The 17814-nt window shown below is 38.0% G+C and overlaps 1 protein-coding gene across 18 annotated transcripts in view; it reads right to left on the bottom strand.

The window, feature by feature from the left end:
- Window positions 1-17814, bottom strand: part of LOC105464817 (latent transforming growth factor beta binding protein 1) — a 445139-nt gene that overhangs the window by 24874 nt on the left and 402451 nt on the right. For all 18 annotated transcript variants that reach the window (XM_024787691.2, XM_024787692.2, XM_011712889.3 and 15 more), the window contains 5 exons: window positions 14045-14221; window positions 13286-13372; window positions 11279-11407; window positions 10449-10589; window positions 9339-9509 (listed from right to left, as the gene is read on the bottom strand). In XM_024787691.2, coding sequence (XP_024643459.2) covers window positions 9339-9509; window positions 10449-10589; window positions 11279-11407; window positions 13286-13372; window positions 14045-14221 — 705 coding nt within the window. The remainder of the gene's footprint in view (window positions 1-9338; window positions 9510-10448; window positions 10590-11278; window positions 11408-13285; window positions 13373-14044; window positions 14222-17814) is intronic.

Here is a 17814-nt window from a genome sequence, read left to right as displayed (position 1 = left end):
GGTTCAAGCGATTCTTCTGCCTCAGCCTCCAGAGTAGCTGGGACTACAGGCACGTGCCACCACGCCCAGGTAATTTTTGTATTTTTAGTAGAGACGGGGTTTGGCCATATTGGCCAGGCTGGTCTCGAACTCCTGGCCTCGTGATCCTCCCGCGTCGGCCTCCCAAAGTGCTGAGGTTACAGGTGTGAGCCACTGTGCCTGGCCAAGAGTCCTTTCAATGAGGAACAATATAACTGGCTTACTGGCCATTTCATATAACATCCATTCAATCTAGTTCTATGGATACCAAGAGTTCAGTCTCACAGAACTGGAACACTTGCTTTTTAGAAAGATATTCTCTGTGCATGCATGACAGCCACTCAATTTTGTAGGCCTTTTATATCTTTGTAGTTTGATTTTAATTTTCCATTGTAAGTGACTAACGGTTACTGTTTCTCTAATTATAATGCTCAGGATCTATGACTGAAAGGATAAACGCTTTCATACTCATTGTATTAATTATCATAACCTCACAAAGAGGTCTCAACTTTGGATAAAGGAGGTTGAAGTAATGTGTCCAGTGCAATGTCAGAGAGCCAGGACCAAAAGCAGAGAGAAATCCCTGGATTGCCTAAACCAAAGGCAGTGACCACTCACTATTTCACAAGCAGGGTGTTCCAAAGTGATTATTAACATTCTTTGGAAACATATTTCTTGGAAAAGCCTTTAAACCGTGACTGCTGACAAGCCTTTTGCAACTATGGCCCAGTTACAACATTTTTTCAAGTTTAGTCCATGAGTCAAATCCCTGTCTTCCTTCACACCTCCAAGGGTATTATGAAACTTCTCGCCCTGAGATCTTTGGGAACATGTAAGAGCCATGCACGGATATGGAAGAAATCACTAGCAGAATTGTTTGAAGACATTCCAAATTCTTTACTTTTGCAAAATGATATGAATAATTGGGTAGGTTAGATATTAGGAAGGATTGAAAAATTCTCTGTCACAGCAAATGGTGAATTTATTAAAGTATCATTTGCAGATTTAAAAGACATAATATTTAGGAATAAATTATACTACTTATGCATTTCATTAAATACAACTTTACACCTGTTCCAGAATTGTTTGCCTAGTACATAGTAGGCATTCAATAAACAACAAAGAACATGTAGGTAATTTAACTAAAACTGAAAACAGGTAAATTATAAATAATTTAGAGTTCATTTCAGATCATTTACTTATCTCTTTGTATAAACCACAAGCTGTATATAATTTATATACAGTAATAATCATTCTTCCTAGCATTATTTAAAGGAGTATGAATAACTCTGACAAATACCTTCTCTTCCCTTATAGCAGTCTACCTTTCTCAAAGGAAGTTGGATAAATACTGACATTGCTTTGACTCAACAGATCCTCACTAAGTGCATATTCACATCATGCCTTTGTGCTTTATTCTTTTATTCAACAGGCATTAAACAAAATCCATTTGTTCTTTTATCAGTCCCAGAACTAGAATTTTTGATTCAGATGTATAAGTCTGTCTCTTCAAACTGCTCTCAGCAACACTGAGGGGACCATGCCTCCGTATGTTAATCAATATTTATGTTTTATTAAACTTTGTTAACATTTTTCGATTTCTTTTATGGCACCTTCTGTTTCCTTTGGGACCTGATTTTTTAAAACCACTCTCATCTTTCTACACCTGAGTACGTAAGATTACCTGTGCTGTAGTACATTACATCGCCAATAGATGGCACTCTCCCAACACACTAGTCCCATTTATCAAGTCTTTGTTCAGTTTACTTACAATGTCTAATTACTTTAACAATTTACTAATCAGAAATCTAATTATTTTAACAATATAAAAAGACACTGGAATCCCTGGGTACTTCAGATTCAAATATTCAAATATGTATAATTTTCTTTCATTTGCAGATCAACAGATTTTGATTTCTATGAGATAATGGTACCCTCTATCTTGTGATTCTTATGTACATTTTCCAGAATATTTAAGCTTATGTTTTTTTTTTTTCAGATGAAGTCTCGCTCTGTTGTCCAAACTGGAGGGCAGTGGCACAATCTTTGCTCACTGCAACCTCCGCCTCCCGGGTTCAAGCAATTCTTGTGCCTCAGTCTCCAGAGTAGCTGGGATTGCAGGCATGCACTACCATGCCCGGCTAATTTAGTAGAGACAGGGTTTCACCATGTTGGCCAGGCTGGTCTCAAACTCCTGACCTTAAGTGATCTGCCCACCTCTGCCTCCCAAAGTGCTGGGATTACAGGTGTGAGCCACCACGCCCGGCCATTAAGCTTATACTTTTAAGAGTAGCAAAAAATAAAAACATTAAAAATTCATTTTAGATTAAGTGATAGGCATCACTAAAAGTTTTATTTACTGAGAATTATTGACTTGCTTTAGTTCATTAGTCCATTGAATGTATAGTTTTTTGTTATTCCTGCCAATGTGTCTGGGGCTACAGATTTGATGACACATTGCCTCTAATTTATTATGCTCATTGTTAGCTCTAAAATCAGTTTTTCTGTTAGCACACAATGTGTGAGACAATTTTAAAATCTCAGCTTTAATTCTTCACTTTGTTACTCTTCTATTCTAAGGGAGACTATTTAAGATGTGCTTTGAGATCATGGAGAGAAAGAGACTCGAGTAACACTGAAGAGGTTAGAACGCAGATTCTGAAGCCAAGGTGCCTGGATTTGAATCTTCCACTTACTGGTATATGACTACTAACAGGTAGCTTAAGCTTGCTGTGCCTCAGATCCTCTGCCAGAAAAAGGAGGGATAGTATTCTCGCTTATCCACTGGGGATATGTTCCAAGACCCCCAGTGGATGCCTTAAACTGCAGGTAGTACTCAACCTTATATATACGATCGATTTCTATCAGATAATGGAGCTGCTACTAACTAACGGGCAAGTAGCATACACAGTATGGACACCATGGACAAAGGGATGGTCCGCGTGCTGGGCGGGACACCACACTACTCAGAATTGCATGCAATTTAAAACTTATGAGTTGTTTATTTTTGGAATTTTCCCCTTAATATTTTGGACCGTGGTTGACTGTGGGTAACTGAAACCAGATAAGGCGGAGGACTACTGTAACTGTATACCTAAGATGGCTTGGCAAGTTAAATATCTCAATAGATGGAAAACGTGTTGAAAGTGCCTGGCACTGTGCTATGTATATGTTAGTTATCATTTTTATTATCACTTAGATTCAGAAAAACCAAGCAACAGAAAATCCATATTCCAATAAACTCCATATCCAACCAAAGGCCTCAAAGTTCTGATAACTCTATGACTTCCTTCTCGCGTAGCGCTAGAAATTCTCAGCAAGATCAAACAATGACCACCCTGTCTTCATTTATGAAATGGATACAGTGGCTCGTTTTTCCTGACTTGGTTTCCCAAACAGCTTTGTCTCTCAGAGGCTGACATGACATCACAATAAAGACCACAAATTTGAGGATCTTCCCAAAACAGTTTAGCCACCAAAGTCATTTTAAGAGAGGCAGGATCAGCGGGTATTGCGAAAGGGGAAGGAGAAGAGAAGTCAGGGGCTGGAATGGGGCAAGGAAGGCCTCCAGCAGTCTGAATGGGGAGACAGTCAGTCCATGATACATCCATGGTGAAGGAGAAATCAGGAACTTCCTCCTAGTGCAGTCTGCAGTCTGGCCTCTAAGAGTTTAGCGGAGCATTGAAATGGGATCCTAAGCAGCCCCAGCAATGTATGAATTCTACAATTAAGCAATTCTTCTTATGTAAAGCTGTCCTGACACAATCCATCACCCTTATTTCCCCTGCATGTGGTACCAATATGCAAGATGCCATCTAACTTCAGAGAACACTATTTAAGCAGCCACTCCTACCCCCTCCACCTACCAGTATTCTCAGATGTAGCTGCTGCTTTAGCAAGAATTAGTGCCCATGACCTACCGGACCAGAAGTGTGAAAGCTCGCTCTGGAGCCAAAGCTTTACTTTACACTGCACTTTAATGCTTAAAGCTGATGACAAGTGGTGCGATTTATTCCCTAAATTCCTCCAGCACTGATTCCATCAGTAACGAATTGTTCCCCAAAGCAGTACTGCACTCCTAAGGAAAATGGGATGCTTGATGTCTGACAGGCTGGGATTAGTCCTGTGCTCAGATGAAGAGAGAGACAATGTGGTCCTTCTCAACGATCAAGATATCCGGGAACAGTATATTTAAAAGGTTCAATGGCAGAAACTATGAACAAACTAGTTTTAAAATTCACATATTCTTTGCTTCCTTTACGATAAATGACTACCAGCATTAACGTAGGTTTTAACAAAATAAAGTTAGATGCTATTAGATGTCTCTAGAGCTTTGCTTCCTGCTCAGAGGAAGCAGCAGCAGCAGCAGCAGCAGCTCGGGACTTACCAGAAATGCAGAATCCTGTGCCTCCCACGCCACCCCATCTTTTGCAAGTGAGAAACCAGCATGTTTTTTGATAAGCTCTCCCAGGTAACTGACATGCCCATTAATGTTTACAAAGCAGTGGTCTAGAACAGAAAGTCTTACATGAAGAACAATTATTTCTGCATTTGTCTACGCTTAATTTGTGTTCACATGCTATTTAGGTAACTGTGTATTTTATAAGATCCTTTGGATTTTCATTACATTTGAAAATGCATTTGATCTGAGATACCTAGTAGTAGCAGCCATAGTTGTTAGTATCTTCTGAAAATGTACCATGTGTCAAACACTCTCTGAAGTGTTCATGTATTATTTAATTCTTACAACCACCCTGAAAGGCAGATATTATTTTCACATGAGAAACTGAGGTACAGAGACAGAAAATTAACAAGGTCATGGGGATAAGAAGTTGCCAAACTAGGATGCAAAGCTAGGCAACCTGGTTCTAGAGCAGATGGGCTAACCCTGATGCCCTGAGGCTCCTCTTAGTTCACTCCACTCCAGGAAACATGTGCTTTGCAACAAGAGATGGTTTTGTGTAAATGTGACTACACGATCAGGTGCCAATTAAGGGAATGCCAACTAATCATAGGACCTGTGGAAAAGTTTAATTTCACTGTGTACTTCTCTCTGGATTCAGAATAAATGATCTCATAAGCCTAGTTCTAGGTCTATAATTTTGGTAGTATAAAAGAAAAGTTCCCCTGTGTCTACCAAATACAAAAAATTAGCTGGGAGTGGTGGTGCGTGCCTGTAGTCCCAGCTACTTGGGAGGCTGAGGCAAAAGAATCGCTTGAACCTGGGAGGCGGAGGTAGCACTGAGCTGAGATCGCATCACTGCATTTCAGCCTGGGTGACAGAGCGAGACCCTGTCCAAAAAAAAAAAAAAAAAGTTCCTTTGGGGCTGCCTCCCTAATTCCTATACTTCAACAGATACATTTCGAAAGCAGTTTTCAACATGCATTTCCTAGAACCCTGGGGTCCTTCACAGGTGCCTCCAGAGCCTAAGTAGTTGTTCTCGCCAACCAGCCCACCCAGCATTTTAATGTCAATGAATTTGTATGCCGGAGGTTAAAATTACAATACAATTAACAAACAAACTACCATTGTTTTAAAAAGTAACAGATTGGAAAGCACTGATTTTGGTTTGGCTGACCATGTACACTAGAGATTCTTTTTGGATACTTCATCATAATAACTGTGGATATACAAACTAGAAATAGTATAGCAATGAAGTTAATCTTTTTTTTTTTTTTCCACTTTGGCATGTGGTATCTTTTTTCCCCTGATACTCTATATGCTTCCAAAAATATTATATAATATATACTTCTTCATATGTATTTGTTCTAATCACTTTTTAAAATGTTTTTGAAAACTTCAGTTGAAAACTATGCAATATTCTGAAATCCCTATTTTCAGAATAGATTTAATATTTAGAATATTGCTACATTATTCAAATATTCATTTCTCATAAAAAAATACTGGAAGGTTTTTAAACCTAGTCAATTAAATAAAGTGTAAATGTTTACAGTGTTTTGGGGGAATAATTTTATTTATCTATTTGAGACAGGGTCTGGCTCTGCTGCCCAGGATGGAGTGCAGTGGTGCAATCTTGGCCCACTGCAACCTCTGCCTCCTGGGCTGAAGCCATCCTCCCACCTCAGCCTCCCAAGTAGCTAGGACTAGAGGTGTGTAGCACCACACTCGGCTAATTTTTGTATGTTTTGTAGAGATGGGTTTCACCGTGTTGCCCAGGCTGGTCTCAAACTCCTGAGCTCAGGCAATCCACCGCCTCAACCTCCCAACATGCTGGGACTTCAGGCATAAGCCATGGTGCCAGCCAGGTTAATATCATAAACTTAAAATGTACACACTTAGCCTGGTATTTGTCGAAATTTTCTTACTGAGCCATTCCTGCAGGTGCATACATGGAGGTTCACTGCAGCATTGTTTATGGGTACCTACCCAAAGGCAATGAAATCATTATATCAAAAGATAACTGCATTTGTGTGTTTACTGCAGCACTACTCACAACAGCAAAGACATAGAATCAACCTAAGTGTCCTTCAATGGAGGAATGGATAAAGACATTCCTTCTGGGTGGGTACCCAGTTAGTGGGATTGCCAGGTATTTTTAGTTCTTTGAGAAATCTCCATACTGTTTTCCTTAAGGCTGTATTAATTTTTTTTTTTTTTTGAGATGGAGTCTCGCTCTGTTGCCCAGACTGGATGGAGTACAGTGGCACGATCTCGGCTCACTGCAACCTCCGCCTCCTGGGTTCAAGCTATTCTCCTGCCTCAGGCTCCCGAGTAGCTGGGATTGCAGGTGTGCGCCACCAGGTCCGGCTAATTTTTTGTATCTTTTAGTAGAGATGGGGTTTCACTGTGTTAGCCAGTATGGTCCTGATCTCCTGACCTTGCGATCCACCCGTCTCGGCCCCCCAAAGTGCTGTGATTACAGGCATGAGCCACCATGCCTGGCCAAAACAATGTAATTTTTAAACAACTGCATGGAATCTGTTTTATAGATGTACATGATTTATTCAGTCACTTCTTGTGCGGGGCATTTGTTTTTTTCCTCCCCTAACCTTTCCCTGGCCCATCTTGCCCCAGTCCTGATTTTCCTTTTATAAACAATGCTGCAATGAACCTCCACGTATGCACCTGTAGGAATGCTTCAGTAAGAAAATTTCATTATCCATGGAATACCACTAAGTCATAAGCAAGAATAAAATCGTGCATTTTGCAGCAACATGGGTGGAACTGGAGGTCACTATCCTAATTGAAATTACTCAGAAACAGAAAGTCAAATACTGAGTGTTCTCACTTATAAATGGTAGCTAAACAATGGGTACACATGGACATATGGAATGGAATAATAGACACTGGAGACTCCAAAATGTGGGAGTCTGGAAGTGGGGTAAGGGTTGAAAAATGACCTATTGGGCACAGTCCGCTATTCGTGTTACGGGTACACTAAAAACACACACTTTACTTACCACCACGCAATACATGCAGGTAAGAAATCTACACTTGCACCCCAAAATATATCAATATAAAAAAATTTTAAGTTACTTTCATCAGTTTTAAGAGATCCTAGATTATAAAATGTATCTTGATATAATAGATGTTAAAAATTGGGAAAAATACCTGTGGACATGGTTATATATCATCATTATCAGACGACCCCAATCTCAGGGATGCTGAAGTGCAAAATATAAAGCAAAGTGTAGCTTAGATCAACGATACAGACTTCAGTTATAAACACTGTTGGATATAAATATATTAATATACAGCAATGGCTAACATAAATACATAGTGATAATTAAAGTGTAGGAAAATGCTAGGATGATAAAACCCAACTGTCAAAAGTGAGTGTCTTCAAGGAGCAGAGTTCAATTGTAATGGCGTAGGTGGAGGGGAATATAACCTCTTTGACTATTTTAATACTTTAGGAGGAATACATGTGATTTGTGGAAAAAATCAGACAATGAAAAACCACTGCATAAGTAAAAAAGATTTGAGGTAGTATAGCATTGTGAGAAAATGACTCAAAAGCCTCACTGCACTCACATTAACTTAGTGATTTCACTTTTGTCTCCCCGTGGCATCTGCTTTCAGGGCCCGAAACAACTAGTAAAGCTACTAATTAGCCCCTTGCTCTACCTACATCCTCCCAGCCCTTGCAACAACCCAAGACATGTAGACGCCTCCATTTTACAAATGAGCTGTACAGGGTGAAGTTTTTTTCCCCTGGTTATGCAGCTGCTATGGCAGTGCTGGATTCCAGACTCAGCGCCATCTGGCCCCAGACCTGCCCTCTCTCCAATTCTGGGCTGCTATCATTGCCATCTAGTGCTTTGTGTATTTGCTCTTTATCCTTGGCTATTCATTTTCTTCTTACGGGAATTCCCAATTATTTTCTCTTTCATGCTACATTGGTTTTCAGTTATTTCTAAGCTGGAAAGCTAATTTATTATATAGCTTGAAAGAAATATTCTAATTGAATTCACTAAAAATTAATGCATTTCCTCTTTTCAAGCAATTTTTCCCCTCGACTGTTCTGAGAATATATTTACAATAAACTCCTTTGCTTTCTACTTGCACATGATCCTTCTAGCTTTAACAAGTCAACTTTACAAAAGGATATACTGAACACTTTCGAGTGCTTTCCTTTAATGAGAAGGTGCTATGATGGTAAAAAGGGAAATTGGCAGTCAGTGCACAACTCAATGGTCACCAGACAGCCCAGCCAGGAAGCGCGAAGCCAGCACCTTCCAGGCCTCCTTCAACCTGGGAGATGGGATGAAACTGGGAGCTTAGCCTGTCTCATCTTTTCCAGTTGGCCAAAGGTTTAAACCCAGATAGATCTAGAACTTGAAAGGAAAGGAGATTTGTTGAAATATTTCTTCGATTACTTTCTAAACCCTTCTCTTTTTGTTCTAACCCATTTCTTATATCTCCATATACAGAGATTGACATGAAAATTTGGACTTTGACCTACAGTGATTTTCTACTGTCTCTAATATATGTTTTGGTCTAAGTAGAAACTGTTAGGAATGAGAAGAATTGTAGTAAAAAATGAACTGCCAGGAAATATAAATTCTAAGCCTATGCCACTGATTGCTAAGTTATGTTTCTTTGGGTCATTTATCATTCACTGGGGAAATGGAATGAGGGTTTCAAAAATTAATGACAGGGTCGGGAATGGAGGTAAACCAGGAGCAAAATGTTTATGCAATCCTGACACACACACACACACACACACACACACGTAATGAAAGTAAGATATCATGAATGAAGGCGAAGATATGCAAGAGAAACGTCAGGATGCAAAGGAGGTGAGATGAACTTGTCCCCAAAGGCCTCCTGCAGAAGGAACTGGATATGGGCTCACCTGAATCCTTCATGGGGCAGAGGGCACACTGCATGCCCCAGGCCTCTCCATACAGACAGCAGCACTCAGTGTACGTCGTCTGCTTGCCCACAAGAGGCCGGCTACACACGTACTCATCACTCAGATGTTCCCAGCACAAATCTTGGTAGACATCAGTTTCTTCTATTTGTTCTGAAAGGGAAAACATAGTTCCATCAAAATTGCACAGTTATTCCTATTTATAAACACTGTGTTGGAAGCCAGCAAGTCTCCAAGCTTCCATCTCTATTTCTAAGAGTGACTTCCAAGTAAAAGTCTGAATCCAGTCTGGTCTTTGAATGGATCAATTCTCTGTCATCTCCAACTGGGTGTCATTCCATCAGCTGAAATTCCACCTGCCCATCCGGTCCCAACAGAATACTTCTCTCTACAGCTTCCTACTGTTATATACAATGCCCACTATTTTGCCTGTCCGTCATAAGCCTGATGGGCTTCTCACTCTTCTAATCTTCACTTTTTCATTTACTCCTGTGAAACCCTACCATTTCTTTCCACGTACCAGTTATTGAATTCTTGCCTTCTCATCCATTTAACCTGCCAAAGCCCTGGACCAGTGACACTTCATCCTAGAGTCTTTAATTCCTACCTTTCAACTGACTTCATCCAAAGCAGTCTCCTGAGGTGAATGATGGATGATGCCAATTATCAGCGGCTTTTTGCCAATTATCAGTAGCATCAGGGATGACAGGAGTTTCTGTCGGTGGACTTCTGGGCCCTCCACCACCTTGTTGAACTCCACCCTCTGCTCTGCTGAGCCTTATCCACTCCCTCCACTCTGCTGAGCACACCTAATTATCTTTTCCTGAATTACATTTCCCTCAGCCATGGAACAACCCTGCCATCTGCTCAGCCACTCCATGGTCCATACTTAATGAGTATGTCCAGGCTATTAAATCTCTTGCATACTGATGATATGCATCTTATTATTATTTCTGTAAGTATCTCATTTTAGTTATTTCAAAATACCCAAGGAATTCATTTTTTCTATTTTCCAGTGGTTCACAATTTTAGTTAAAAGGAAAACCTTCTGATATTTATTTGGACACAGGTTTGCATCTCCTGGAAACATACCGTTTGACTCAGCCGGTCTTATACATCTTTTTTCTGATGCATCCAGGACCATGGGGTGAGTACAGAAGCAGTTGTAAGAGCCCTCTGTATTAACACACTGGCCATCAATACAACTACTGGGGTCTTGACATTCATCCATATCTTAGGAGAAAAAAAATATTACTAAAGAAAATCAGCCATCAGTTGTACCTCATACACTTACCAAACTTTACCCATTGCTCTATTTTAGTCCAGATTCCAGGGGCTGCCGCTTTTAATTAACCACACATTATCATCCAAAAGAGAGCGGCTCTGACTATAAAAATGTAAGCTGCTCTGACTGAAAAACAACATTGCTGCTGCTGCTGACATTACATAAGGAAAGAAAACATCCATGAACAGGATATGCTTAGAAATTTAAGATAAAATGGCTCCTTATGATAACTTTTAAAATTATTTCCTTTTGCTATGTTTTTCTGCCTAGTATATATGGTTTTCTGCTTAAGCATTAAGGTCTGGGTCAGTATTTAAAATGGCTCTCACTTGCACAGTATGAGTGATGAAACAGGAGGTGCCACAGACCAAAAGAACACTTCAGTTATACCAGTGGCCTGAATTATAATTCCACAGTGAATATTAACTCTTTGTTTGAAATACATTCAAACAGTAGTATGGAGGTGGGTTTTTTTTATTTTCTTAAATTGTGCTTAAGAAACAGATCCCTAAAACATTTACACATCTTTTCAACATATGATTTAGATTCAAGGAAATTGTTTTTACTACATAGCATAGTTATTTTTTCCATGTGTATATTTTCACAGTACACCATACTATATCCCCTTAAAGCTTACCAAAGCACTGCAGTTTCACAGGATCGTAGTATGTCCCTTGCTTACAGTAGCATTCATACCCAGGCCGAGTGTTCAAACAGAAACCATTTTTACAGATTTCTTGTCCAAAAAGTAGGCATTCATCTGCATCTATTGGGAAAAAATTGAGAAACACAAAAAGAAGTTAGGCTTGATCTTTCAATTAAAAAGAGTATAACCAGATTTGGGGCTTTAAGTTAGATATTATAATATTTATATTCCAAAGAATCCTATAGAAATAGCAATATAATATTCTTAAAATAAGGCCTAATTGGCAGGCATAAAAACATAAACAGATGTAGTTTGTCTGTGATATTTGAGAAGCAATGGCCAAACCATTATTGGAGAAGTGTATTTGTAAATATGGTTTCTGAGATGCTACCTCATATTTGATGAAATGGTCTATGGTTCCATAGTGGCATCAACAGAAGGATATATACCTTTTAAGAAATGTGTTCTGTAATGTATGTTCTGGCCCATTCACTAGTTGAGATGTAGAAAGTTTCCAAGAAGGTTTGGTGGAATTTGAATGCAAGTCTTTCTTGACAAAAGAAAGCACAAGTTGCTAAGGGGGTTAGCAGACCCATTCCCCCACAGAATTAACAGCTTCACTATCTCAGTTTACTCAATGATAGATTAGAGACAATAGGAACACCTACCTAATAAGAGTGGAAGGATGAAATGAGATAATCCATGGAGAGGACTCAGTATATACACTCTGGCATAAGCAGAGACTCAAAAGTGTTATCTATTGCTTTTACTGTTATTATTAGCATTAGTTCTAGCATTTTAGAGCTAATGTCATCTATTCCTCATTTTATAACCTGAAGACTCCATAGAGGATTTGCTTAAAGTTACACAGATGGAAAATGGCAAAGCCAAGCCTAGAACATATGGCTGGTTGGATCTAAATCCAATCTTCTTCCAACCATTAACAGCACTGCTAAAATAGGAAGAGGAGGAATTTATTTTCATATAAAAGAGAAGATGAATTTATGGTGAAATCAGAGCTCTGTACCTTAATATGAAGTGAGATTTAACTACATCCCTGCAAAAACATAGTAATGTATATTTGTGAATTTGGAAACCATTCAACGCGTATTATAAACCAAGTCTTCTCGTTATTTAATTGGACCAAATCATAGATGTCTTTTAAAAAAACACAAATGGAATTTCTTATCCAGCTACTGAATTATACCATATTATTCAAACACTAGTTTTCCAAAAATTGACAATAAAAATGATTTTATAGTCTGTTTCCCAGCTACTTAGCAGTCTTCAGTATTAAACTATAAAGGAAAAAAATCACTCCGTATATAAAAGGTAATATCTCTATCATGAAAATGTCAAAAGTGAGTGGTTAATGAGGAAATATTCATACATGTGGATATTCACCAAAATTAAAAGGCTGCCCATTTATTTTAGAATTATATAATAGTAGCATTAAATATATAAAACATGTCTACTCTGGTTGTCTTCTCTTCCATTTCTCATTATGAACTTGTGGCCACTGGTAAAAGGCCCCACAACAGTAGGATAAAGTCTAAAAATACAAGAACCTTAGCTTTGTTGATGACCATAAAGACAAATAGTGGTCAAATTTATATGATCATAATTTATATGATTTCTATTAAGCATCTAGAATAAAATATTTAGTAAGTATCTACTAGGTACAGAATTTGTTAAGTACTTTCAGATATATTATCTTATTTAATCCTTATCATAACCTTTGAGAAATTATTCCTATCTCAGGGATGAAGAGATAGAAACTCAGAAGTTCACCTCCCAATGTCTACTTCCCAGCATCATCCAGTTTGTGTTCTGACTCCAAGTCCATGGGGACTTTCTTTTAATGGTAGAATTAAGGACTTTGTAATCAGTTTTCATGACTAAAAAGAACTCTAATTCTGTGAAACCCAAGCCATGCATTCACTTGAGTATCTCACATGTACACAATGTGTTGAAAATTTGTTTCCACTTGATTCTGACCTTTATAGTTCTCACCACCAGCTTCGGAGGAGGATTCTCCAGCAGGCACAAAACCTTTCCCTTTAGGACACATCTCAGTGAACTCAGCTGATTTTAGAAGAGACAAAACCAAGAAAAGAAATAAGTTGAAAAGAAAAAAAAAAGAATCAACATCTTCCATGAATGCATGTTTCAAGTTCAGTTTTGCTTTCTCAGACTCGGTAACTTGAAGGCAATTGCAGCAAATAAATTTAGTACAATCTCAAAAAATTATGGATTAAGTGCAAAGAAATCTAATGACTTCATAATTTTCTTACACTTTTTAATTAAAAAAACCTCCAAGTTCACTCATATTTTCTTACTCATGCTTTACTTGATATTATAACTATTATTTTTCCACGACTGTGATGTCTAGTTCTTAAAGGTTTAATAAGAATCAATTACACATAATCTTAGCTTCAATACACAAACTTTAGTTACGAATAATGCTGTATCATTATTAGCAGCAAAGACTGATTTTAATTTTAAAGTGGAATAAAACTGAATTAACTTTCTGCCAAAATATCACACAGAACCTGAGTGTCACAGTACACTCTGATGAAGAGAAGTTCAAGGATTCATATTAAAATGGGATGCAGGTGCTGGCTCTAGCAATGAATGAAACTCACTATATGGTAAGTCGCCTTGAGTTGGCTGTGGGAGTGAGTGTCATCATTTCAAGGCCCAGGGACACCATATGACCAAACACAAGTGTGACTCAACAACTCAGCAGATTCTTACCAGTTCCCAAGACCGGGCAGGGGAAGATTTCACAGTTATCTCCCCATCCCGCACCCGATGTACAGCAGCATTCTTGTTTTGTGACATTGGGGGCCAACACATTATCACAGAGACTGGCGTCATTGAGATTATAGTAGCATTCTTTCTTTTCTTCTTTGGGTTGTTCTACATCTAAATCTAAATGGAGTAGAGAAGGTAAAGAGTGACAATAGGACACATCAGAACTACCTAACACAACTCGTAGAGAATGCAATGGGTGAAAGAGTGACCGTGTCAATAGCATATGCTTTATAGAAAATGCTTTCCACTTTCAGTGTCAGATTCTTCCACTTTGAGATAAAAATGCACTTGAATCCTGAGTTTTGGTGGAATTCTAACATACCCCAAGAGTGTAAATCTGTCAAAACCATTTCCTTTTACGTGAACCAATTATTTTATTATTGTAGATTTGGCTGTGAGTAGAGTTTCCATATCTGCTTTTCTTGCCAAACATAGGGCCATTTGTTACTGAGCTATAACACCTACTTAAATCAATAAAAATTTTCCCCAACACTTGACCAGGGGTCTGAGCCCACACATAATATTTAACCCTTAGGTAGTTATTTGAATCAACCATGCTCCCAATCTCTACTGAAGACTGCACAGAAGAAGATAACTAGGAAAATACTGCTGTAACCTGGAGCCTATTAAATAACCTTTCATCACTGAAAATCTAACTACTTAAATTGTTGCAAATATATGACTTCGAATGAAACAATGAGTGCCAGCCCAGCCTCAGGGTAGAATTTCAAATCTGGGTTCTAGTCCCAGCTCAAGTACGTCCTAGAGGAAAACATATTCTAACAGATTCAGCTTAACCCTCTGTGTGATAAAACATGAACGAGATGATGTGAAAGAATACAAACGATAAGAACAAAATCCACCCACTTTCAGATAAGGAAACAGATTGAATTCGATCAGATATGAAGTCTTTGAACAAGTCTGTGCTTTTAAAAAATGATCACTATTTTGTGACTAGACTTGGAAAGTAGTCACACCCCTTCTCTCCTGTATGCTATAGAGTTCAAATTACTGCCTATGATCCAGTTTGAGTTTATTAACTGTTTTTATTTAATGCGACATCAAATAAGAAGCTGACTACCGTCATAATAATTACTTAGATTAATTCTAATGAAATATTGTCACTAGAACTCTACTATTTCCAGATTCTTGGACTCAAACTGTAAGGTCAAAAGGAAGACATTTACTGGTGAGTATAAGAGTTTAATGTCCGCACATACTTACACTTACCTTTGTTTTGAAGTTAGTAGATAATTATATGAGCAGGGAAATTAAATAAATTATTTTTACAATATCTTCCTATATGTTTATTTTGGCAGGGCCTAGTTGACAGTGGGAATTTTATTAATATATTAAATAGTAAATGTGTTTCTAAAATATAAACTCATAAAATTCTATCAGAAAAGCTACTGCCCTTTCTTTCCTCTTCTGGCATTAAAAGCAAGCAAAGCAGCAAACAAACCTCGGAAATATACACTCCTCTCAGAACACAGGGTATCAGTGAGACTATAAAGATCCCTCATCTAGTTGATTCTGGCCAATTCTCTGATTATTTTGTCTTTGACAGATTTCAGTTTGGACAGTAAGTTAGCATTAACAGCTGATGACAAATGTAGACCTAGAACAAGTGTCCAGGAAAAAACTCAAATGCTGATTTCTATGCAGCAGTTTATGAAGTGGTTTTAAATCATTTCCTCGTGTGTGAAATTGGGTAAAATCTGCCACTTCCCTCATCTGGTCTAGCTTGCTTCAAGTGTGTAGAGGACTGAAATTCACTTTGTGCACTCTTAACAGAAGGGATCTTTGTTAGAAGGGCCTCCAAGCTCTTAGATATGGAATTACTTGGGAAAACTAAGAGTACGTATTTTAAATTGTTACTAAATCAATTATGAACCCTATAGAAAATTTTATAATCTCTCCCTCAACACAGTGAATAAATTGTCAGCCTGTTACTACTACCAATTCTGCTCAATTATTTTATTCAGCTGGTCCAAAAATGTAGCTAGCTATTAATAAATAATAGTGAGAAATACAAATCAAAAAAGCAACAGGGTTTTGGTAATCAGGTTTATTCTATGGTCTGTGCTAAAAGAAGGCTCAATTTTTTTCCCCCTCATGTACAAAGTTGTAAGTATGTCATGGTGTTTATTACAAAATGGAATACTTTGTAATAAGGCCTCAGTGAAGATTATACTCACAGGTAATTAGAAACTATAGGCTTCTCTTGAGTCAAAGCATGTCAAAATTTATAAATATATATGAATTTAAAATCTGAAATATATTTATTTATTTATTTATTTATTTATTTATTTTTTTGAGACGGAGTCTGGCTCTGCCGCCCAGGCTGGAGTGCAATGGCCGGATCTCAGCTCACTGCAAGCTCCGCCCCCCGGGTTCACGCCATTCTCCTGCCTCAGCCTCCCGAGTAGCTGGGAGTACAGGCGCCCGCCACCTCGCCCGGCTAATTTTTTTTGTATTTTAGTAGAGATGGGGTTTCACCGTGTTAGCCAGGATGGTCTCGATCTCCTGAACTCGTGATCCGCCCGTCTCGGCCTCCCAAAGTGCTGGGATTACAGGCTTGAGCCACCGCGCCCGGCCTGAAATATATTTATATATAATTTTATGTATTTTAAACACACACACACACATATATATAGATAAATACATATATGATAAACATTGTTTTGTTTACTAAAATGTTTCTTACACTCACATCATAAAAACTAAGAAATAAAATAATCTTTGCCTTTTTGGGGAAAGAAGCAGATTACTTCCCATAAGGGAAATAATCAACAATATAATTATAATTATTCAGGTTTTACACTGGTTGTGAAAAGTTTTGGTCTTATTTTCTATGACATTTGAAAGTTCAATGTTTATACAGCTGAAACTGAGGGTTAGTCAGGCCCTCATCTGTGTTTGGAAAGAAATTCAAATTCTTTTTTAAAAAGTAGTCCACAAAGGTCATTCTGGGAAAAGCTACAATTTCCCTATCTTCCTAGTCTTTAAGTAATTAACTTCCTAGAGCATTTTTCCACTGGGATAAAACTCTGGTCAGTAAATATGTGATAATGTAATTTCTTAAAGAAATTCTTATAAGAGTTTAGTTCATTGCTGCCAGGGGTGGAGGGTTTTTATATTGGAAACTAATTTTAAAAGATCAAATCAATAGTTATAGAAAGTGCCAAGCATTAAAAAAAAGAATCTTCTTTTTCTTAAAGATATTATGAATAAGATTAGCTGTACTACAAATCTCATGCCAGACTTCTAAAAAAATATGAATCCTCCTTCAGACTTCTAAAAAATACATTAATCCTCCTTCAGTATTTTCAGATTTGAGTTTTCAATTTGCATTAAGAGGTTGGCTTCACATTTGCATAAAAAGATCAAGTTTTTCACATTTTATTCTAGAGGTGTGGCCGGTAACAAGAAAGTTTGGTTTTGGACATTTTGTATGTTTTTTTCTGAGGGAACTTTTACAGAGGACTTTTCATGTGATCCACAGGGTGACTATATGAGGTAGAAGGTGCTGGTAAATACAGAGTCCTCAATTCCCAGAAGAGAAAACTAATGTCGGTTCCAAGTGGCCTATGTCTACTGCTTTTCCCAAAACCCTTCTTTGGAGCTCAGGTTCTTATCTCACATAGCATGGGTTTGTTCTGCTTTGCCCTTTATTCTTTGTGTGTTTTTTTTTGTTTGTTTTCATCTTT

The sequence above is a fragment of the Macaca nemestrina genome, chromosome 13 (genome assembly GCF_043159975.1).
Source record: "Macaca nemestrina isolate mMacNem1 chromosome 13, mMacNem.hap1, whole genome shotgun sequence".
Taxonomy (NCBI): domain Eukaryota; kingdom Metazoa; phylum Chordata; class Mammalia; order Primates; family Cercopithecidae; genus Macaca; species Macaca nemestrina.
This window is presented reverse-complemented; position numbering and strand designations above follow the sequence as displayed.